The following is a 23246-nucleotide window of genomic DNA, read 5'->3' as shown; positions in this document are numbered from 1 at the left end:
TTCAGTACAATACACTTTAATACAGTACAATACACTACTGTACAGTACGATACACTTCAATACAGTACAATACACTTCAATACAATACACTTTAATACAGTACAATACACTTCAATACAGTACAAAACACATCAATACAGTACAATACACTTTAATACAGTACAATACACTTCAATACAGTACAATACACTTCAATACAGTACAATACACTTTAATACAGTACAATACACGTCAATACAGTACAATACACTTTAATACAGTACAATACACTTGAATACAGTACAATAAACCATCTAAAACAAATATCAGGCATAAATATAATTGCATAGGGACTGATTTCAATCTGAGTTATGCGTGCATAAACGGAAATGTAATTACATTTTTTAATGCACTTTTCTCTCTCTGCATATTTTTTATACCATGAACATGTTATTCACCCCGCTGTTTCCTTCGTGGGTGGAGTTAGAATAGATGGAGGTGTGGCTACAGATATGCCGTATTCTGATCTTGCCCTCATTCTACCACCTTTACGCGCCAGGAAACCATGAATAAATGTCGAGCGAACCTTCTTGTACCAAGTGAAAAAAAGTATAGACTTAATTTTTTCCAGATAGAAATAACACCATTCTCCGTGAAATGTATAAATGAATAATAGAGCTACAGATAAGAGATAGGTGAATGAGTTTGGCGAAGGGGATTGTATTAAAAAAAAATGATTATGATTCCTGGAGACGAATGCGATACCGGTCATATGGAGGAGAACTGAAAATCATATCAACATGGCATGTTTTGTGGCCCCATTTCCACAGTGAAGTTAGAAGATATAAAAAGCTGTTGCCGTTATTCAGAATTCTAATTGTGTGCCCTCGTAATTTGTCGTGGATGAAATTTGGAAGCTATAGGCTTCCGTAGGCTTAACATGACGAGTTGATGTACTTTACAATGGTTTGATTATATGCCTAGGATTTTCTCCGTTTTACTTTAAAAAAAAACATTTGTATGATGTTAAATATTAGCCATTATCGGGAGCCACCATCAGTAATACCCACAAACAATTTAGAACTGTCACTATAATGTTAGTTTTCTTCAATATGTAGTTTACAATTTTGCATCATTCCATATCCGTTGACCTTTATTTCCTCTGTCACGTCTGAGTAGAAGTTCTTGAGGGATGCTAGCATTGGTGGATAGCACTAGGCTAATGTTGTGTAGTAATTTGGGACATGGAGTCTAGTTGAATCATTATGGAACCCAGACCAGCAGGTTAAACCTGGAGCGCACGGTTCACAACGACTAGACTGTTGTCATAAAATTCCATGGTTAGTGATGATTATTCAGGTAGATTTATAGGACTATTGTTCAACCCCATATTATACACTTTTCTCACCTTCCAATATTTCATGGTTGAACTTGAATATGACAACTTTTCAGGATGAATCAAACCACTGTGTATTTTACTAATCAATATATATATATATTTTGTCATAAAGACTCTCTAAACGTGTTCTTTTTTAATGATTCATACAAACCTTCCTAACCCTAAAATGCAAGATCAGAGTATTTAAAACTGTACTAGTTGGTGCTGAAACTGAGACCAATATGCATAGATGGCTCTCTTACCTTGATGCTTATATTCTGAACCCGTTCTCTCCGTCGTTGGTCACAATTTTTGAGAATGACACAAATATTAATGTCCACAAAGTTGCTGCTTCAGTGTCTGAGCAAGCTCTGTGCTGGTGGTGCCCCGATCCCGCAGCTGAATCAACTTTAAGAGACGGTCCTGGCGCTTGCTGGACTTTCTTGGGTGCCCTGAAGCCTTCTTCACAACACTTGAACCGCTCTCCTTGAAGTTCTTGATGGTCCGATAAATGGTTGATTTAGGTGCTATTTTACTGGCAGCAATATCCTAGCCTGTGAAGCCCTTTTTGTGCAAAGCAATGATGACGGCACATGTTTCCTTGCAGGCAACCATGGTTGACAGAGGAAGAACAATGACTCCAAGCACCACCCTCCCTTAGAAGCTTCCAGTCTGTTATTCGAACTCAATCAGCATGACAGAGTGATCTCCAGCCTTGTCCTCGTCAACACTCAGACCTGTGTTAACGAGAGAATCACTGACATGATGTCAGCTTGTCTTTTTGTGGCAGGGCTGAAATGCAGTGGAAATATTTTTTTTGCAATTCAGTTCATTTACATGGCAAAGAGGGACTTTGCAATTAATTGCAATCCATCTGATAACTTTTCATAACATTCTGGAGAATATACAAATTGCCATCATACAAACTGAGGCAGCAGACGTTGTGAAAATTAATATTCGTGTAATTCTCAAAACGTTTGGCCACGACTGTACTCTAGTGAGTCTGTCATCGAAAGGATGGCTTAAGAGAAATGTACTGAAAACCCCTATTGAATAAAAACTCCACAAGAACATCGGTTGGCCAGCAAGTGGGAGGGTTTTCAGCAGGTTGAATTACATGTATCCAGCACACACAAGGAGAACCACGCCTGTAAAGTCTGTTACACACCTGCATAAGGTAGGCGTGAATACCAACGACTGAGAAGTGGGTAGGAAAGGCATTCATTTCCTAAATCCTAAATCCTAAATCCTAAATCCCAAATCCTAAATCCTAAATCCTAAATCCCAAATCCTAAATCCTAAATCCCAAATCCCAAATCCTAAATCCCAAATCCCAAATCCCAAATCCCAAATCCCAAATCCTAAATCCTAAATCCTAAATCCCAAATCCCAAATCCCAAATCCTAAATCCCAAATCCTAAATCCTAAATCCCAAATCCCAAATCCTAAATCCTAAATCCTAAATCCCAAATCCCAAATCCTAAATCCTAAATCCCAAATCCCAAATCCCAAATCCCAAATCCTAAATCCCAAATCCTAAATCCTAAATCCTAAATCCTAAATCGGAATTAGCTTGATAAAAAGAACTGTTGATTCTCAATGTATTTTGTTTCATAAATACTGTTAGTAAAATATAGCTACAGGTGGGGCAAAACAAGTATTTAGTCAGTTCTCCCACTGATAACAAGTTCAAACAGGTGCCATTAATACAGGTAACGAGTGGAGGACAGAGGAGCCTCTTAAAGAATAAGTTACAGGTCTGTGAGAGCCAGAAATCTTGCTTGTTTGTAGGTGACCAAATACTTATTTTCCACCATAATTAGCAAATAAATTCATTAAAAATCCTACAATGTGATTTTCAGGATTTTTTTTCTAATTTTGTCTGTCATAGTTGAAGTGGACCTATGATGAAAATTACAGGCCTCTCTCATCTTTTTAAGTGGGAGAACTTGCACAATTGGTGGCTGACTAAATACTTTTTTGCCCCACTGTATATATACAAATATAGCAACCAATAGAATTACCTTTAGTCACATTACATAGCAACCAATAGAATTACCTTTAGTCACATTACATAGCAACCAATAGAATTACCTTTAGTCACATTACATAGCAACCAATAGAATTACCTTTCGTCACATTACATAGCAACCAATAGAATTACCTTTAGTCACATTACATAGCAACCAATAGAATTACCTTTCGTCACATTACATAGCAACCAATAGAATTACCTTTCGTCACATTACATAGCAACCAATAGAATTACCTTTAGTCAAATTACATAGCAACCAATAGAATTACCTTTCGTCACATTACATAGCAACCAATATCTTAACCTTTAGTCAAATTACATATTATTTGTTTATATTTCATGGATTACAAAAACTACAGAAAAATGTATCTTTGTGACTTATCTGAAAAAGATTGACAAAGTCCTCTCGTACTCCAGTAAAGACAAACTGTAAAACATAAAAAAATCAACAAACAAATGTTGAAGTTAAGAACAAAACGCAGTGTAAGGGAGATGCCTAAATACCGGTAATTATGTTTGTTATGAATACACATGAAAGTTCAATTAAACCTCTTCATGAAATTTGATGTAGAACAGGATTCAGTTTCGTTGGTCCAAGGCTCAGTATAAAGAAAGAACCCCAATTTGATGGCACACAGGAGACCCAGGTTTGAACCCAGCCAATCATCAACTAGCATCCCTCCTCCTCCTCCTCGGCAGTGTTTTCCTTCTAGGTCACACGAACTGTCTGCCTTTCTGCCATCTGATACACCTATGGCTTGAGCCTCCTCCAAAACACGGCCTGTCAGTGCATCTTCATCCTCATGAAACGGTCCTCTTGGGAACATCCTCCAGGCCACAGGGTTATGGTAGGGGATTGTTCTCTAGTGACAGCCGGCTGCTATAATCTAGGATAGTTGTGATGGACAGTTTACTGCTTGATCCCCCTCCAGCTTTTAAAGATCAACTAGTTAGTTGTCACATTGTGTTCCTAACCATGTGAACTAGTTACATTATATATACAAAAGTATGTGGACACCCCTTCAAATGAGTTGATTCGGCTATTTCAGCCACACCAGTTGTTGACAGGTTGTGTACAAATTGAGCACAACGCCATGCAATATCCATAGACAAACATTGGCAGTAGAAGAGCTCAGTGATTTCCAACGTGGCACAGTCATAGGATGCCACCTTTCCAACGAGCCAGTTTGTCAAATTTCTGCCCTGCTAGAGCTGCCCCAGTCAGTCAACTGTAGGCGCTATTATCGTGAAGTGGAAATGTCTAGGAGCAACAACGGCTCAGCCGCGAAGTGGTAGGCCACACAAGCTCACAGAACAGGACCACTAAGTACTGAAGCACGTAAAAATAGTTCCAAACGGCCTCTGGAAGAAACTTCGGCACACTAACTGTTCATCAGGAGCTTCATGAAATGGGTTTACATACCTGAGCAGCCGCACACCTAACATCACCATGTGCAATGCCAAGCGTCGGCTGGAGTGGTGTAAAGCTCGCCTCCATTGGACTCTGGAGCAGTGGAAACACGTTCTCTGGAGTGATGAATCACATTTCACCATCTGGACGAATCTGGGTTTGTCGAATGCCAGGAGAACGCTACCTGCCCCAATGCATAGTGCCAACTGTAAAGTTTGGTGGAGGAGGAATTATGGTCTGGGGATGTTTTTCATGGTTCAGGCCCCTTAGTTTCAGTGAAGGGAGATCTTAACGCTACAGCATACAATGACATTCTAGACGATTCTGTGTTTTCAACTTTGTGGCAACAGTTTGGGGAAGGCTCTTTCCTGTTTCAGCATGACAATGCCCCCCATGCCCAAAGCGAGGTCCATACAGAAATGGTTTGTCGGTGTGGAAGAACTTGACTGGCCTGCACAGAGCCCTGACCTTAACCCCATCGAACACCTTTCGGATGAATTGGAACGCCAACTGCGAGCCAGGCCTAATCGCCCAACATCAGTGCCTGAACTCACTAATGCTCTTATGGCTGAACGGAAGCAAGTCTCTGCAGCAATGTTCCAACATCTAGTGGAAATCGATTCCGTTATAGCAGCAAAGGGGGGGACCAACTCCATATTAATGCCCATGATTTTGGAATGAGATGTTTGATGAGCAGGTGTCTTTTGATAATGTAATGTATCTCACGTTGTGTTTCTAACTATATATGAACTAGTTATCGCATGTTGTGGTTCTAACTATATATGAACTAGTTATCGCATATTGTGTTTTTAATTGGCCCGAAGGGGACCACCTTCGGAAGCAGTTGTAACCATCATAGCTGTACAACCATTGTAACCATCATAGCTGTACAACCATTGTAACCATCATAGCTGTACAACCATTGTAACCATCATAGCTGTACAACCATTGTAACCATCATAGCTGTACAACCATTGTAACCATCATAGCTGTACAACCATTGTAACCATCATAGCCTTACAATCACAAAGCTTAATGACTGCATGTTACAGCCCTTAGGTTTTTAACTCACTATTTTATGACATCTGGAATGCTTTGAAATAACGGAAAGTAAAAGTTCAGCGATTGTTGTTGTTGTTGTTGAGGACAACAGGTGTCATATCCATGTTTACGTTGGCCAGTAATCCATCCTGTCAATCCATATAACGCCCATACAGTTTGTATTACTTCCTCCCTCATCACTTCGTAGTCTATCCAAACCGAAACTTGGGCCAGTACTTGACAGTCTGCACCCTCTTCCGTGTCTCTGAATTAACATCCCCGTATGGTTGTGAGGGCGGTTTGATCAGTGGCGCCTGGTTTTTCCTCCTCTCTTTGCTCCTGTCGGTGATGGTGAAACCACGAACGCTCTGCAGGTTGTGCACACTGAGCCTGGGGAGGAAGTGCGTGGAAACGTGCTGGGATTTGACCCTGGGGCTGGAGCCCATCTTAGATTTTCCTCTCTTGTTCAGGGCCACGTACCAGTCCCGTCCCGTCCGGTGGTTCCGGTGCAACACTGAGGCATAAGTGTTGTAACTGCTCTCCTGGAAACGCTCCCAGAACCTACAGTCGTCCGTGAATCGCTCCTGGAAAACACAAACAAACATAATGTTACAGAGATCTAAACGATTACACAACGGTTACACAACGATTACACAACGGTTACACAACGATTACACAACGATTACACAACGATTACACAATGATTACACAACGATTACACAACGATTACACAACAGTTACACAACGGTTACACAAAATGAATGTCTCAATTTCCCCAATGTAAAAAAATTATTCAACATTAACAAGCACCCCAGCCAGCACATACAGTATTACCGTACATATCCCCCTGCTCTACGATACATCTCTATACTCAATCCTACCCCTCTCCATCTGAGCTGGGACTTCCTTTGGGAGATGAGAGCAGTCAGTCACCAAGGATCTTAGAAAGACAAGCTCTATTAAACCCTAGTTTCCTGTTCATTTCCTCTGTATGCTTTATAAAACGTCTGTACAGTGTTTCAAACAAACGAAGCACTTGATTTGACATTTCTGATCCAACGATCTCAAGACATTCCTAACTAAGCCTAAAAATACCTTTGGTGGGAAACGACAACATGTAGTACCCAAGGATGCCCACAAGCGATATAATAACCTGTATGGTATGTTATGGTTAGACAGAGCTCCCAACAGATATAATAACCTGTATGGTATGTTATGGTTAGACAGAGCTCCCACCAGATATAATAACCTGTATGGTTAGACAGAGCTCCCACTAGATATAATAACATGTATGGTTCAACAGAGCTCCCAACAGATATAATAACCTGTATGGTATGGTTAGACAGAGCTCCCACCAGATATAATAACCTGTATGGTTAGACAGAGCTCCCACTAGATATAATAACCTGTATGGTTAGACAGAGCTCCCACCAGATATAATAACCTGTATGGTTAGACAGAGCTCCCACCAGATATAATAACCTGTATGGTATGGTTAGACAGAGCTCCCACCAGATATAATAACCTGTATGGTTAGACAGAGCTCCCACCAGATATAATAACCTGTATGGTTAGACAGAGCTCCCACCAGATATAATAACCTGTATGGTTAGACAGAGCTCCCACTAGATATAATAACCTGTATGGTATGTTATGGTTAGACAGAGCTCCCACTAGATATAATAACCTGTATGGTATGTTATGGTTAGACAGAGCTCCCACCAGATATAATAACCTGTATGGTTAGACAGAGCTCCCACCAGATATAATAACCTGTATGGTTAGACAGAGCTCCCACTAGATATAATAACCTGTATGGTTAGACAGAGCTCCCACCAGATATAATAACCTGTATGGTTAGACAGAGCTCCCACTAGATATAATAACCTGTATGGTTAGACAGAGCTCCCAACAGATATAATAACCTGTATGGTTAGACAGAGCTCCCAACAGATATAATAACCTGTATGGTTAGACAGAGCTCCCACCAGATATAATAACCTGTATGGTTAGACAGAGCTCCCACCAGATATAATAACCTGTATGGTTAGACAGAGCTCCCACCGGATATAATAACCTGTATGGTTAGACAGAGCTCCCACTGGATATAATAACCTGTATGGTTAGACAGAGCTCCCACCAGATATAATAACCTGTATGGTTAGACAGAGCTCCCACCAGATATAATAACCTGTATGGTTAGACAGAGCTCCCACCAGATATAATAACCTGTATGGTTAGACAGAGCTCCCACTGGATATAATAACCTGTATGGTTAGACAGAGCTCCCACCAGATATATTAACCTGTATGGTTAGACAGAGCTCCCACCAGATATAATAACCTGTATGGTTAGACAGAGCTCCCATCAGATATAATAACCTGTATGGTTAGACAGAGCTCCCACCAGATATAATAACCTGTATGGTTAGACAGAGCTCCCACCAGATATAATAACCTGTATGGTATGGTTAGACAGAGTGTGGCATAGCTAGATTTATGATCTCTACCTCCTCACCAACTCTTCAGTACCAAGATAGATCAGTAAACAGTGTATAATGTTTACTAGGACTTATTTATTTCTCTCTTTCTCTCCCTCCCCGCCGTCACTCCCTCCCTCCCTCCCTCCATCGGTTGCTCAATAAATCCAGGTGACCCTTTGACCTTAGAAGAGACGTTGTTTGTCGTGGCTGGCTGGGTAGATAAAACAGTTTAATACACATCTGTCTATTTGCCCATTACTCCAGACAATAAACTGCCACTGTGAAAACATCTGAATATTAAATATGACAGACTGATTACAGCATAAAGACAGTGTGTGGAACACGAGCCCCCAGACCACAGACAGATGAGACACACTGTGCTGTGGTCTGGGGGCTCGTCTGTCTGGTCGGGGGGTTCATCTGTCTGGTCTGGGGGCTCGTCTGTCTGTGGTCGGGGTTCTCGTCTGTCTGGCCGGGGGGCTCGTCTGTCTGGTCTGGGGGCTCGTCGGTCTGTGGTCAGGGAGCTCGTCTGTCTGGTCGGGGGGTTCATCTGTCTGGTCGGGGGGTTCATCTGTCTGGTCGGGGGGTTCATCTGTCTGGTCGGGGGGCTAGTCTGTCTGGTCGGGAGGTTCATCTGTCTGGTCGGGGGCTCGTCTGTCTGGTCGGGGGGTTCATCTGTCTGGTCGGGGGGCTCGTCTATCTGGTCGGGAGGTTCATCTATCTGGTCGGGGGGCTCGTCTATCTGGTCGGGGGGGTTCATCTATCTGGTTGGGGGGGTTCATCTGTCTGGTGTGGGGGCTCGTCTTTCTGGTCGGGGGGTTCATCTATCTGGTTGGGGGGTTCATCTGTCTGGTCGGGGGGCTTGTCTATCTGGTCGTGGGGTGCATCTATCTGGTCGGGAGGTTCATCTGTCTGGTCGGGGGGTTCATCTATCTGGTCGGGGGGCTCGTCTATCTGGTTGGGGGTTCATCTATCTGGTCGGGGGGCTCGTCTGTCTGGTCGGGGGGCTCATCTGTCTGGCCGGGGGGCTCGTCTGTCTGTGGTGAAGTAGAGTCCTATAAACCGCAGCAGACACAGGGGACAATTAGTGTTAATCCAGCTGTATAGGATCCATCAGTGGAGAATTAGTATTGATGTGTGTGTGTGTGTGTGTGTGTGTGTGTGTGTGTGTGTGTGTGTGTGTGTGTGTGTGTGTGTGTGTGTGTGTGTGTGTGTGTGTGTGTGTGTGTGTGTGTGTGTGTGTGTGTGTGTGGGTCGAGCGAGGAGAATCCAGACTAATTCTACACTGATGGATCCTATACAGCTGGACTATAATTGTCCACTGTGTCTGCAGAGGCTTATAGGACTCTACTTCACATTTATCCCTTTGTTTCTCTCTCTCTCTTGCTCTGTCTCTCTCTCTCTCTCTCTCTCTCTCTCTCTCTCCCTCTCTTGCTCTCTCTCTCTCTCTCTCTCTCTTGCTCTCTCTCTCTCTCTCTCTCTCTCTCTCTCTCTCTCTCTCTCCCTCTCTTGCTCTCTCTCTCTCTCTTACTCTCTCTCTCTCTCTCTCTCCCTCTCTCTCTCTCTCTCTCTCTCTCTCTCTCTCTCTCTCTCTCTCTCTCTCTCTCTCTCCCTCTCTCTCTCTCTCCCTCTCTTGCTCTCTCTCTCTCTCTCTCTCTCTCCCTCTCTTGCTCTCTCTCTCTCTCTCTCCCTCTCTTGCTCTACCTATCTCTCGCTCTCTCTGTCTCTCATTCACACACTTTGTTTCTCTCTCTCTCTTTCTCTGTCTCTTTCAGTTTCTCTCTCTCTGTCTCTCTCTGTCTCTCTCAGTTTCTGTCTCTCTCTGTTTCTCTCTGTCTCTCTCTGTCTCTGTCTGTCTCATTCACATGCTTTGTCTCTCTCTCTCTGTCTTTTTTTTCACGCTCTCGCTCTGTCTGCCTGTCTGTCTCTGTCGCTGTCTCTTTCTCTCTCTGTCTCTCTCAGTTTCTGTCTCTCTCTGTCTTTGTCTCTCTCTCTCGCTCTCTCGTTCTCTCGCTGTCTCTGTCTGTCTCATTCACATGCTTTGTCTCTCTCTCTCTGTCTTTTTTTTCACACGCTCGCTCTGTCTGCCTGTCTGTCTCTGTCGCAGTCTCTTTCTCTCTCTGTCTCGTTCACTCACTCTTTCTCTCTATCTCGTTCCCTCACTCTTTCTCTTGTTCTCTGTCTCATTCACATACTTTGTCTCTCTCTGTCGCTCTCTCTCTCTGTCTGTCCCATTCACATGCTTTGTCTCTCTCTCTCTCACACTCTCTCTCGCTCTCTCTCTCGCTGTCTTTCTCTCTCTCTATCTATATATATGATCAGCCTTTCTAGACCGGACTATCTGGACTGCCCATTAACACATGCTAACAGTGAAGCTATCTACCCGGTCAGGCCAGGCTCCCTACAGATGACTGTCAGCAGAGCTAGATGACTGGCTGGCCTGCTTACAAAGTAGCAGTGTGGCTTTCTGCCTGGGTGGCTGGCTGGCTGGCTGCTTGGCTGGCCTGCTTACAAAGTAGCAGTGTGGCTTTCTGCCTGGGTGGCTGGCTGGCTGGCTGCTTGGCTGGCCTGCTTACAAAGTAGCAGTGTGGCTTTCTGCCTGGGTGGCTGGCTGGCTGGCTGCTTGGCTGGCCTTCTTACAAAGTAGCAGTGTGGCTTTCTGCCTGGGTGGCTGGCTGGCTGGCTGCTTGGCTGGCCTTCTTACAAAGTAGCAGTGTGGCTTTCTGCCTGGGTGGCTGGCTGACTAGCTGGCTATTTGTCTGGCCTGCTTACAAAGTAGCAGTGTGGCTTTCTGCTTGGGTGTCTGGCTGACTGGCTGGCTGTTTGGCAGGCCTGCTTACAAAGTATCAATTTATTTGTCTGTCCGCAGAGGTTGCTTGCTTACTGGCTGGCTGGAGCAGCGTAGCTGCCCGCCTGGCTGGCTGGCTGGCTGGCTAGCTGACTGACTGTTGGGTACAGATTTAAAGTCATTTGAAGCAATTCAGAGTTTAAAAGAAAATAAATCTGCAATTCTCAAGATGGTTCACATTTGTTGCCATGACATTCAAGCCTGGTCCCATCGTGGCAACACAGAACAAACAGATCTGAGGCCAAACTATGGCTTTCGTCTCTTTTAGTGTTCAGGACAAATTCATTTCAGGACAAGAAACAATGGAGTTTCTGCAAGTCTCTTCTCAAAATGGCACCCAAAATGGAATCCAAAATGGCACCCTATGGGTCCTGGGCAAAAGTTGTGCACTATGTAATAAATAGGATACTTACGATAGCGTGTAGCCTTCCTCTCTTGTTCATGGCTAAAAATCTGTTGCTGTAGACTCCTCGGATACCGATGACCCCCTGAGAAACCGCAAAGAGCTCCAGGACACCTGAGAACAAAATCAGACACATCATCACAACAATGCATCAGTATATACTGTACTATTTCTAGGATTGTCTAGGGTTATTCTCCTTGTTTCTTTCATTTTGTGTGTCTCTCTCTCTCTCTCTCTCTCTCTCTCTCTCTCTCTCTCTCTCCACATTCTAGCCCTCTCCTCTCTCTCTCTCTCTCTCTCTCTCTCTCTCTCTCTCTCTCTCAAAATTCAATTCAAAGGGGCTTTTTGGCATGGGAAACATATTTCTAGGATGTTCTAGGGTTCCTCTCTTTGTTTCTTTCTTTCTGTGTCTCTCTTTTTCTCTATTTCTTTCACTTTGTCTCTTTCTCTCTCTGGTTTCTCTCTCTCTCAATTCAATTCAAAGGGGCTTCATTGGCATGGGAAACATATGTTTACATTGATAAAACAAGGGAAATAAACAATAAACAAAAGTGAAATAAACAAAAAATAACATCAACAAAAAATACATTTTTAATAAATGTACCGTAAACATTACATCATAAAGATGCAGACTGTTCTAGTGCCTAGCCAATTCATTGAGTGCACAGAACATTAGGAACACCTTGATACTATTGAGTTGCACCCCCCTGTTGCCGCCAGAACAGCCTCAATTCGTCGGGGCGTGGAGTCTACAAGGTGTCCAAACGCGTTCCACAGCGATCCTGTGTTGAAAGCGTTCCACAGGGATGCTGGCCCATGTTGACTCCAATGCTTCCCGCAGCTGTGTCAAGTTGGATGTCCTTTGGGTGGTGGATCATTCTTGATACACACAGGAAACTGTTGAGCGGGGAAAAACCCAGCAGCGTTGCAGTTCTTGACACAAACCGGTGCGGCCTGGCACCTACTACCATATCCCGTTCAAAGGCACTTAAATCTTTTGTCTTGCCCATTCACCCTATGAATGGCACACATACACATTCCCTGTCTCAAGGCTTAAAAATCCTTCTTTAACCTGTCTCCTCCCCTTCATCTACACTGATCCCCATTCATCTACAAGTGGATTTAACAGGTAACATCAATAAGGGATCATAGCTTTCACCTGGTCAGTCTATGTCATGGAAAGAGTTCCTGATGTTTTGAACACTGTGTATGTTTTGACGAGGGTGGGTCTCAAGCTTGAATCCCTGTCTCACCCCACGGCCATGAGGAAAATAATCTTTGCGTTTATTGACAATTTTACCCCCCCCCCCCCCCCCCCAACATTGCTTTCCATCGATTTGTATAGCAGATCCTCATTCTAAAGTGAGTCAAAAGCTAACAAAACATCAGAAGACTTTGTTTTTGTTTATTTGTTTGTTTGTTTGTTTGTCAATAAGGGTGTGCAGGGTGTATACGTGGTCTGTCGTATGATATTTTTGTATGAAGCCAATTTTGACATTTGCTCAGGACATCGTTTTTTACTAAGGACGAGTTGGGAGTCCTCTTTTGATGATAATGTAGAGGACTTTTCCGAGGTTACTGTTGACACTGTAATTATTGTGGTCAACTTTGTCTCCACTTTTGTGGGTTGGGATGAACAAACTTTGGTTCAAAATATTGGCGAAGATGCCAGAGCTGAGGATAATGTTGAAGAGTTTAAGAATATAAATATTGGCGAAGATGCCAGAGCGGAGGATAATGTTGCTGAGTTTAAGAATATAAATATTGGCGAAGATGCCAGAGCTGAGGATAATGTTGCTGAGTTTAAGAATATAAATATTGGCGAAGATGCCAGAGCTGAGGATAATGTTGCTGAGTTTAAGAATATAAATATTGGCGGAGATGCCAGAGCTGAGGATAATGTTGAAGAGTCTAAGAATATAAATATTGGCGGAGATGCCAGAGCTGAGGATAATGTTGAAGAGTCTAAGAATATAAATATTGGCGGAGATGCCAGAGCTGAGGATAATGTTGAATAGTCTAAGAATATAAATATTGGCAGAGATGCCAGAGCTGAGGATAATGTTGCTGAGTTTAAGAATATAAATATTGGCGAAGATGCCAGAGCTGAGGATAATGTTGCTGAGTTTAAGAATATAAATATTGGCGAAGATGCCAGAGCTGAGGATAATGTTGCTGAGTTTAAGAATATAAATATTGGCGAAGATGCCAGAGCTGAGGATAATGTTGCTGAGTTTAAGAATATAAATATTGGCGGAGATGCCAGAGCTGAGGATAATGTTGAAGAGTCTAAGAATCTAAATATTGGTGGAGATGCCAGAGCTGAGGATAATGTTGAAGAGTCTAAGAATATAAATATTGGCGGAGATGCCAGAGCTGAGGATAATGTTGAATAGTCTAAGAATATAAATATTGGCGGAGATGCCAGAGCTGAGGATAATGTTGCTGAGTTTAAGAATATAAATATTGGCGAAGATGCCAGAGCTGAGGATAATGTTGCTGAGTTTAAGAATATAAATATTGGCGAAGATGCCAGAGCTGAGGATAATGTTGCTGAGTTTAAGAATATAAATATTGGCGGAGATGCCAGAGCTGAGGATAATGTTACTGAGTTTAAGAATATAAATATTGGCGGAGATGCCAGAGCTGAGGATAATGTTGAAGAGTTTAAGAATATAAATATTGGCGAAGATGCCAGAGCTGAGGATAATGTTGAAGAGTCTAAGAATAGAACATTTGAATTTTTGGTCTGTATGTTTTATCATTTTATCTCGTATACCATCAACACCACAGGCCTTTTAGGATTGGATTTCTTTTGTACATTTTAATTTCATCCGATATAATTAGAGAATCCAGTGCGTTCTGGTAGTCTTTAATAGTTCATTATAAGTTTTGCAATTGATTCAGTATATGTGTTTGCTCTGGGGTTCTTTGTTATATTGCCAAAGAAGTTGGAGAAGTGGTTTACCTCTCCATGTTAAATAGATATCTCTTTGTGTTGTTTGTTTAGTGTTCAAATTAAATCAAATTACCCTTTAACCAACAATTCAGATTAATTTTTTTAAAGTAAGTATGAAAATATATATTTTTTTTTTTCTCCAAAAATAAAATAAAGTAAAGGAATAAAAATAGTAAGACAGTAAAATATTGTGACAATAATTTTCCCGGAAGTGGTTGATTCTATGGCTTCTTCAATCACATTGAGCTGTTTTCTGACCTGCTGTTCCTTCTCTTTTGTTAGTGCATTTCTGTACTGTTTTTTTTTTGTGTTTCGCCATAGTGAAGACGTCGGTTCTCGTTTTCTTGGTCTCTGTGTTTTAAGGTTGGATAGGTTTTCTTAATTTCTTTCTTGTGTTTTTTTTTTGCATCGTTCATCAAAACATTTCTCACTGTTTTTAGTTTTCTTAGGTTTTCTGCTAGAATTTTTTTACATTTAGTATGTTAGCTGATAGGTCAAATATATTGTTCAGGCTTCGTACTGCTAAGTTTAAACCTTCACTATAGCAAGAAAACATGTGTAGGAGGAATTGAATTTGTTGTTGGACAATTGTTTTTTTGGGTAGGTTTCTACACCACCTCCTTAAATCTATAGTATTTATTAATAACACGCAGTTTGTTCGGTTTTTGATACTTCATGGTTGAGCATTGTTCAAGTAGATTGTGATTTTGCTGTGTGGTCTGAGAGGGGTGTTAGTTGGCATACTGTGAACACTCTGAGAGATTCTGGGTTGAGGTCGCCGACAAAGTAGTCTACAGTACTACTGCAGAGGGATGAGCTATCTCTTTCTGTCTCTCTTTCTCTCTCTCTCACTCTCTCTGACTCTCTGTTTCTTCATCTCTTTCTCTATTTCTCTCTCTTTTATATCTGAAAAAACATTGCAGGGACTGATGGATGTCCTTGTTTCATTAACAGAGCGGCAGCCAGTTGGCAGCAGCAATCAAAGAAACGCTAGTTCACATCTTGGTCCCTCTAAAAGGATTTAGATATGATCTAGTTCATTATAGGGACTGTTACTCATTCTACTTGTGTAATAACAAAAAAATACTCAACTCCATTATATTACAATTACAAAGCAATTAATGAAATTCTCTAAACAACAATGCTGTGACTGCAGTAACTACAGCCGCGTTTTAACACTGACGTTACCTCGGTAACTACAGCCACCTTACTACCCTGACGTTACCTCGGTAACTACAGCCACCTTACTACCCTGACATTACCTCAGTAACTACAGCCACCTTACTACCCTGACGTTACCTCAGTAACTACAGCCACCTTACTTCACTGACGTTACCTCGGTAACTACAGCCGCGTTTTAACACTGACGTTACCTCAGTAACTACAGTCACCTTACTACCCTGACGTTACCTCAGTAACTACAGCCACCTTACTACCCTGATGTTACCTCAGTAACTACAGCCACCTTACTACCCTGACGTTACCTCAGTAACTACAGCCACCTTACTACCCTGACGTTACCTCAGTAACTACAGCCACCTTACTACCCTGACGTTACCTCGGTAACTACAGCCGCGTTTTAACACTGACGTTACCTCAGTAACTACAGTCACCTTACTACCCTGACGTTACCTCAGTAACTACAGCCACCTTACTACCCTGATGTTACCTCAGTAACTACAGCCACCTTACTACCCTGACGTTACCTCAGTAACTACAGCCACCTTACTACCCTGACGTTACCTCGGTAACTACAGCCGCGTTTTAACACTGACGTTACCTCAGTAACTACAGCCACCTTACTACCCTGACGTTACCTCAGTAACTACAGCCACCTTACTACCCTGACGTTACCTCGGTAACTACAGCCGCGTTTTAACACTGACGTTACCTCAGTAACTACAGCCACCTTACTACCCTGACGTTACCTCAGTAACTACAGCCACCTTACTTCACTGACGTTACCTCGGTAACTACAGACGCGTTTTAACACTGACGTTACCTCAGTAACTACAGCCACCTTACTACCCTGACGTTACCTCGGTAACTACATACGCGTTTTAACACTGACGTTACCTCAGTAACTACAGCCACCTTACTACCCTGACGTTACCTCAGTAACTACAGCCACCTTACTACCCTGACGTTACCTCGGTAACTACAGCCGCATTTTAACACTGACGTTACCTTGGTAACTACAGCCGCACTTTAACACGGATGTAACAGCAACCTCATGCTCTTAGTAATCATAACTCGAATCTCAGTAACACTTTCCATTAAGTTGATCTTATACCTGTTTAGTAACAGTAATTACACTATAGTAATAACACTGCAGTACCAGTAATTACACTATAGTAATAACACTGCAGTAACAGTAATTACACTGTAGTAATAACAATGTAGTACCAGTAATTACACTATAGTAATAACACTGCAGTAACAGTAATTACACTATAGTAATAACACTGCAGTAACAGTAATTACACTATAGTAATAACACTGTAGTACCAGTAATTACACTATAGTAATAACACTGCAGTAACAGTAATTACACTATAGTAATAACACTGTAGTACCAGTAATTACACTATAGTAATAACACTGTAGTACCAGTAATTACACTATAGTAATAACACTGCAGTACCAGTAATTACACTATAGTAATAACACTGCAGTACCAGTAATTACACTATAGTAATAACACTGTAGTACCAGTAATTACACTATAGTAATAACACTGTAGTACCAGTAATTACACTGTAGTAATAACACTGTATTACCATTGTATGCGTTACTGAGTTGCTGGAATATGTTGTCCATCTATTTTCTTGGAGAAACAGAAATCAGAACGCCTGCTAGCCAGCTTCAGTATCCCTCCATCAAAGTTGAGACAAACACAATGCTCAAGAACGTGTTAATCATGCGTTGATGTTAATGAGAGTAGACTACATTACAAAATGTAAAAAAATTCAATAATAATTCAATATCAAATCCAATGAATTATGATAATATGAGACTCGGTTGTCAAGTGGTCAAGTCACGGACTCCTCATCTTGCTGTTGTCTCTGATAGAACAGCACACACATTAAACCTACAGTCTGGTATTCACCCACCGCTTGTTTTGGTACAGCTGAAGGACAGGGCCAGAAATATGTATCCTTATATTTTGGGGTTATGATAGGGTAAGATAGTTACGTTAAGCTCATGAGGCATTATTATACGTTATTTTATTTAAGTTTAAATGGAGAGAAATTAAGACTTTATTTTAAAAAATGACCACCGAAAAGATTCACAGATGACCAGACCGTAATTTTAAAATCAACAATGTTTCCAGGTACTGTAATGTGACAACGGCTTCTAAAAGCAGACCATGAAAAGAAAACAGAGAAAGAGAAGATTTACAGTATGTTCATGGTCAGCTTTTAAACAGTTTACTAAAGGAAATGAGAGTCAGTAGATGTCTGGGGTTGTGAGGAAGTCTACTAAAGGTCAAATCCTGATTTACGTGTAGGCTACATGTAGGCCAGAGACACACCATGTGTATATGACCGATACAATTTTGATTTGTTGACTGGAGACACACAGACACATTTTTTTTCCAGATTCCTGTTATTACATCAATAGAGTGGGATCACTGTTTTCCCAGATTCCTGTTATTACATCAATAGAGTGGGGTCACTGTTTTCCCAGATTCCTGTTATTACATCAATAGAGTGGGGTCACTGTTTTCCCAGATTCCTGTTATTACATCAATAGAGTGGGGTCACTGTTTTCCCAGATTCCTGTTATTACATCAATAGAGTGGGGTCACTGTTTTGATCTTAAACAAGTGTTGCTATAGAATTACTATAGGTGACGTGTCCTCTTTGAAATGGTCTTGTAAAATAGTATATAATAGTTGGCCTATAAGATCGTATTATTATATCTGATAATATATACAATTACAAGAGTCTGTCCATCAATTACATCATCATCCAGAGTAACATTATTTGATCTACTTTTTGGCATTAACAATTTTTTATTATTATTATAAAAAATAAAATCAAATATGAATTCAAAACACTTTTAGACTGAGGAAACTAGAATAAGGAAACTAGTATGTCCCCAACGTTGTAACACACAGAGCCAATGACAACCATCCAACCATGTTGAACATTGCATTGTTGTGATGACAATCATACCGAAGTCCAATCCAAAACATCCTGGTCTCTTCTGCTACACCTGTTACACAATACAGACCTGTCAATGTCCCAAAGAGTCACATACAAGGCATTTCAGACAGATGGCCGGAGCCCGTAATCCACAAAGTGTTTCGGAGTCGGAGTGCTGATCTAGGAGCAGGTCTCCCCCGTTTATACAATTGCATTCATTGTGATTTGAAAGTCAAAGTGATTCTAGATCAGAACTACTTCTCTGAGACACTTTCTGTAATACAGGCCCAGTCCATATGTCAGTCAACAGCTCCTGAGGGTAACCGGTAACCCGAGGCTAAGGATAGGTGTAGGAATGGCAGGGCTACTATCGCTGACTGTGACTGACGTGTGTAGCTAGATATATATTATATGTGTAGCTAGATATGCTACGAATCAGAACCCTATAAATAAATGATGTATGTATTATTTAGTATATTTATTTAAGCTTCACATAACACAATCCTTCCACAGTGACTTGTTATTCCTAAAACAGGTCATGGTTATACATAAGTAATTATAAACTGGGTGGGTCAAGCCCTGAATGCTGATTGGCTGACAGCCCGTGGTATATCAGACCGTATACCACAGGTATGACAAAACGTTTATTTTTACTGCTCTAATCACGTTGGTAACCAGTTTATTGTAGCACTAAGGCATCTATGGGGTTTGTGGTATATGGCCAATATACTACGGCTAAGGTCTGTATCCAGGCACTCCACGTTGCGTCGTGCATAACAGCCCTGAGCTGTGGGATATTGGCCATATACAACACCTCCTGGTGCCTTATTGCTTAAATATACTACAATTAAAGTCAAAATGGCTCATGGAAATATGATTGGACACCTTTTTCAGGATACATAGTAATAGCCTAAACATTATAGTTCAGAGACAACTTCATGCAATAATGTATAATAATTTCACGTTGGAAACCTAGCAATGTAATCAGTAAGCAATAGTCTTCCATTTCAGCACGACCTTCTCTCTATCCACTCGCACTTCATGGATAATTAACATAAATATCCACGTGAGAGGCCTGCCATAGCAGAATGGTTTCATAATAATAACTTACTCAACTGATTAGGTTCATGACTGCCGTTAACTCTTCCGTCAGTGTGGATCTGGAGATGGAAACCAATGCCAACCCGACAGTACAGCCTGCAAGTTCTGCGTCCTGAACCACTGATAGTACCCTCTTCCAGAAGTTGGTCCTCCAAGGTGACGTATTTAACCGATCCAGTGATTACTACGGCGGAGACGGCGACCACAGCTGCGCAAATCAACTGCAGCAGAGCGAAGATAAAAAGAGAGAGAGGAACAATCATTCTTCCAACAACAACAAAAAAGGAAACTGTGTCTGTTCTCTTGGCTCTGCTAGGCCACTTCTTCTCCTTCTGGCATTTTGTTGTTGTGGTTCTTGCGCTCTCTAGTGTGCTGTGCCAGTGCATGAGGAACTGTGCGCACACCGCACACATCCAGTTCCAGCAGAGCTCGTGCAGCGAGGCGTTGTATATTGTCAGCCTGGTCTCATAGACCAGATGTAACATAGTACATGTAAATCCGGGACAATCAAATTAGTATGATATGTTACGTTTGGTATGGTTACATAAGACAACAAAAAAAAGTTTTACCTTAATAAGGTAAAAATGAATGGAGGGTCGTTGATTCGGGGTGGATGAATCGAAGTGTTACGCGAACGCCTAGCAACCCAAAGGTTGTGTGATCGAATCCCATCAGGGACAATTTTAGCTAATGAGCAACTTTGCTACTTTTTAGCTACTTTGCAACTACTTAGCATGTTAGCTAACCCTTCCCATAACCCTAACTTTAACCCATTTACATTTAACCCTAAACCTTTAATCATAATCTTAATCCATAACCCTAACCCCTAGAGCTTGCTAACATTAGCATTAGCCACCTAGCTAAGATTAGTCACAACAAATTGGTATTTGTAACCTGCCATATGTTTAGCAAATTCGTAGGATATTGTACATTATGAAAATTCGTAACATATTGTACGAATTGTAATTTATAACATATTGTACGAAATAGATGATGGACATCCACAAATGTATACATAACATACGAAACTTAAAAAATGTACTAAATGGACTGTCCCGGATTTACATACAGAATAATACCAAATGCTCTGAGACTACGTTGGTGTTGTAGCTGCTTGTTGGAGTTGTTCGGCTGGCCTGGCACACACGGAGATATTTATAACCAACACAATGATCTCACTGCTTAATGCATGCCGGACTTCTGAAGGACGCTCTTTCTCTCATCCATCCGGATTTTCTCTCTCAAACACCAGCCCTGCTCAATATCGACCTGCGCTGCAAACAGCAACGATGAGGCCAACAAAAGAGCATGAAACTGACAGTGCGCATTTTCCACTCCTCGGTGCCAGGGCGCAGCATGCCCGGCGTTTTACGCACGAGGAGGCATGTTTTAATAGACCTACAGCACACCAATAATGAATAGCGGAACTAGAGAGAGAGAGATCCCTTGACAGTCTTAGAGTTGCTGTGGGAAAGTTCAAACTTTGCGGTGCGACAATATAAAGATGAAGAACTGCGTATGTGAGTGGCAGTGGGGTTTCAAATAGATAGGCCTACAGCCCTGCAACCCTACAGCCCTACAGCTTTATAGTCCTGCAGCCCTACAGTTCCTCAGGTGACGTTTCGCAGTTTTAACATCGCACTTGCAGGGCAGGCAGACTCGCGGCGCTGCTTAGCCCAATATAGCTTATTTCTTTACCTAATGTAGTCTATTTACCGACCTGAGTGTTGTTCTGTCCCATCCGTTATGGGGGAATATAATAGAATACAATAGAATACAATATAGTAGAGCTTCTGAATCCAAGGTACATTTTGGTGAGATATTGCAATAGATTAGAAAATTCAAAATTAACCATTACTGCCAATTGTTTTTCTCGAGAAAGACAATAGAATAATAGAATTAATGAGAGATTTTTTTCAAAAGAAATAGATAGATTTTTTTTACTAGGCAAGTCAGTTAAGAACAAATTCTTATTTTCAACGATGCCCTAGTAACTGCCTTGTTCAGGGGCAGAACGACAGATTTGTACCTTGTCAGCTCGAGGGTTTGAACTTGCAACCTTCTGGTTGCTAGTCCAACTCTCTAACCACTAGGCTACCCTGCCGCCCCTGGGTTAATGTATTCATAAACGGAACAGGCATATTTTACAATACTGTAATGAAACAGGCAGGGAACAAGTCTCGAACCCTCGACCTTCGAGCCCGAGGTCCGGCGCGCTATCGACTGTGCCGCAAAAGCATGCTCCATGCGGCAAGGTAGATTTCCCGCTTATAAACCCACGGTCGGTACAATACCTATAACAATTGTTTTAGTGTGAATTGATTAGCCTAACTCTCAGTCGTGGTTTCCTACCGTGTTGTTGTCCAAACCAGTTGTCTCCAGATCATACAAAGCAGTTAAGGGTTAATAAGGAGGATGTCAACATATTCACGTGCTGCATCCACGTGCTCCTGTCTCAGTGGGAATCCACTCCTGCTTTGTTATGGATCATATGGGAAAACACTCACTGGAAACTGCAGTAGTAAATCACTAGGAACTGCAGTCAAGGCTCAGTCGGGGCTCAGACAACAACAGAAAATGCTCCTTACATGCAGCGCTTTCAGAAAGAATTCCGACCCCTGGACTTATTCCACATGTTGTTGTGTTACAGCCTGGATGCAACATGGATTCAATATTTTTCACTCAGTCATTTAGGTTAGTATTGTGGAGTAACTGCAATGTTGTTGATCCATCCTCAGTTTTCTCCTATCACAGCGATTCAACTTTGTAACTGTTTTGAAATCACCATTGGCCTCATGGTGAAATCCCTGAGCAGTTTCCTTCCTCGCCGGCAACTGAGTTATGAAGGACACCTGTATCTTTGTAGTGACTGGGTGTATTGATACACCATCCAAAGTGTAATGAATAACTTTACCATGCTCAAAGGAATAGTCAATGGCTGCTTTTTATTTTTTATTTTACCCAACTAGCAATAGGTGTCCTTCTCTGTGAGGCATTGGAAAACCTCCCCCGTCTTTGTAGTTGAATCTGTGTTTGAAATTCACTGCTCGGCTGAGGGACCTTACAGATAATTGTATGTGTGGGGTACAGAGATGAGATAGTCATTAAAAAATCATGTTAAACACTATTATTACACACAGAGTGAGTCCATGCAACTTATTATGTGCCTTTTTAAGCACAGTTTTACTCCTTAATGTATTTAGGCTTGACATAACAAAGGGGTTTGAATACTTATTGACTCAAGACATTTCAGCTTTTCATTTGTAAACATTTTGAAAAACATAATTCCACTTTTACACGATGGGGTTTTGTGTTTAGGCCCTGTGATTGATTGTGTTTAGGCCCTGTGATAGATTGTGTTTAGGCCCTGTGATAGATTGTGTTTAGGCCCTGTGATAGATTGGGTTTAGGCCCTGTGATAGATTGGGTTTAGGCCCTGTGATAGACTGCATCCAGTT

General features: G+C 41.7%; 1 protein-coding gene across 1 annotated transcript; it reads right to left on the bottom strand.

Annotated features, from left to right (window-relative positions):
- Positions 1–6053: 6053 nt before the first annotated feature.
- Positions 6054–20201, bottom strand: LOC139411883 (fibroblast growth factor 5). Its single transcript, XM_071158631.1, has 3 exons — positions 19799–20201; positions 11588–11691; positions 6054–6428 (listed from the first exon to the last, which is right to left on the bottom strand). Exons 1-3 carry the CDS (start codon positions 20199–20201, stop codon positions 6054–6056), a joined length of 882 nt encoding a protein of 293 aa, XP_071014732.1.
- Positions 20202–23246: the final 3045 nt, after the last annotated feature.

Source organism: Oncorhynchus clarkii, chromosome 6 (assembly GCF_045791955.1).
Source record: "Oncorhynchus clarkii lewisi isolate Uvic-CL-2024 chromosome 6, UVic_Ocla_1.0, whole genome shotgun sequence".
NCBI lineage: Eukaryota > Metazoa > Chordata > Actinopteri > Salmoniformes > Salmonidae > Oncorhynchus > Oncorhynchus clarkii.
This window is presented reverse-complemented; position numbering and strand designations above follow the sequence as displayed.

What these genes read in the sequence shown, in the direction of transcription:
- LOC139411883 (XM_071158631.1), bottom strand. Translation starts at nt 20,201, where the DNA reads ATGTGTGCGGTGTGCGCACAGTTCCTCATGCACTGGCACAGCACACTA. An exon ending in TCATGAACCTAATCAGTTGA is followed by an intron (nt 11,692 to 19,798) that starts GTAAGTTATTAT and finishes TTTTGTTCTCAG; the next exon opens with GTGTCCTGGAGCTCTTTGCG. An exon ending in GAGGAAGGCTACACGCTATC is followed by an intron (nt 6,429 to 11,587) that starts GTAAGTATCCTA and finishes TGTGTTTTCCAG; the next exon opens with GAGCGATTCACGGACGACTG.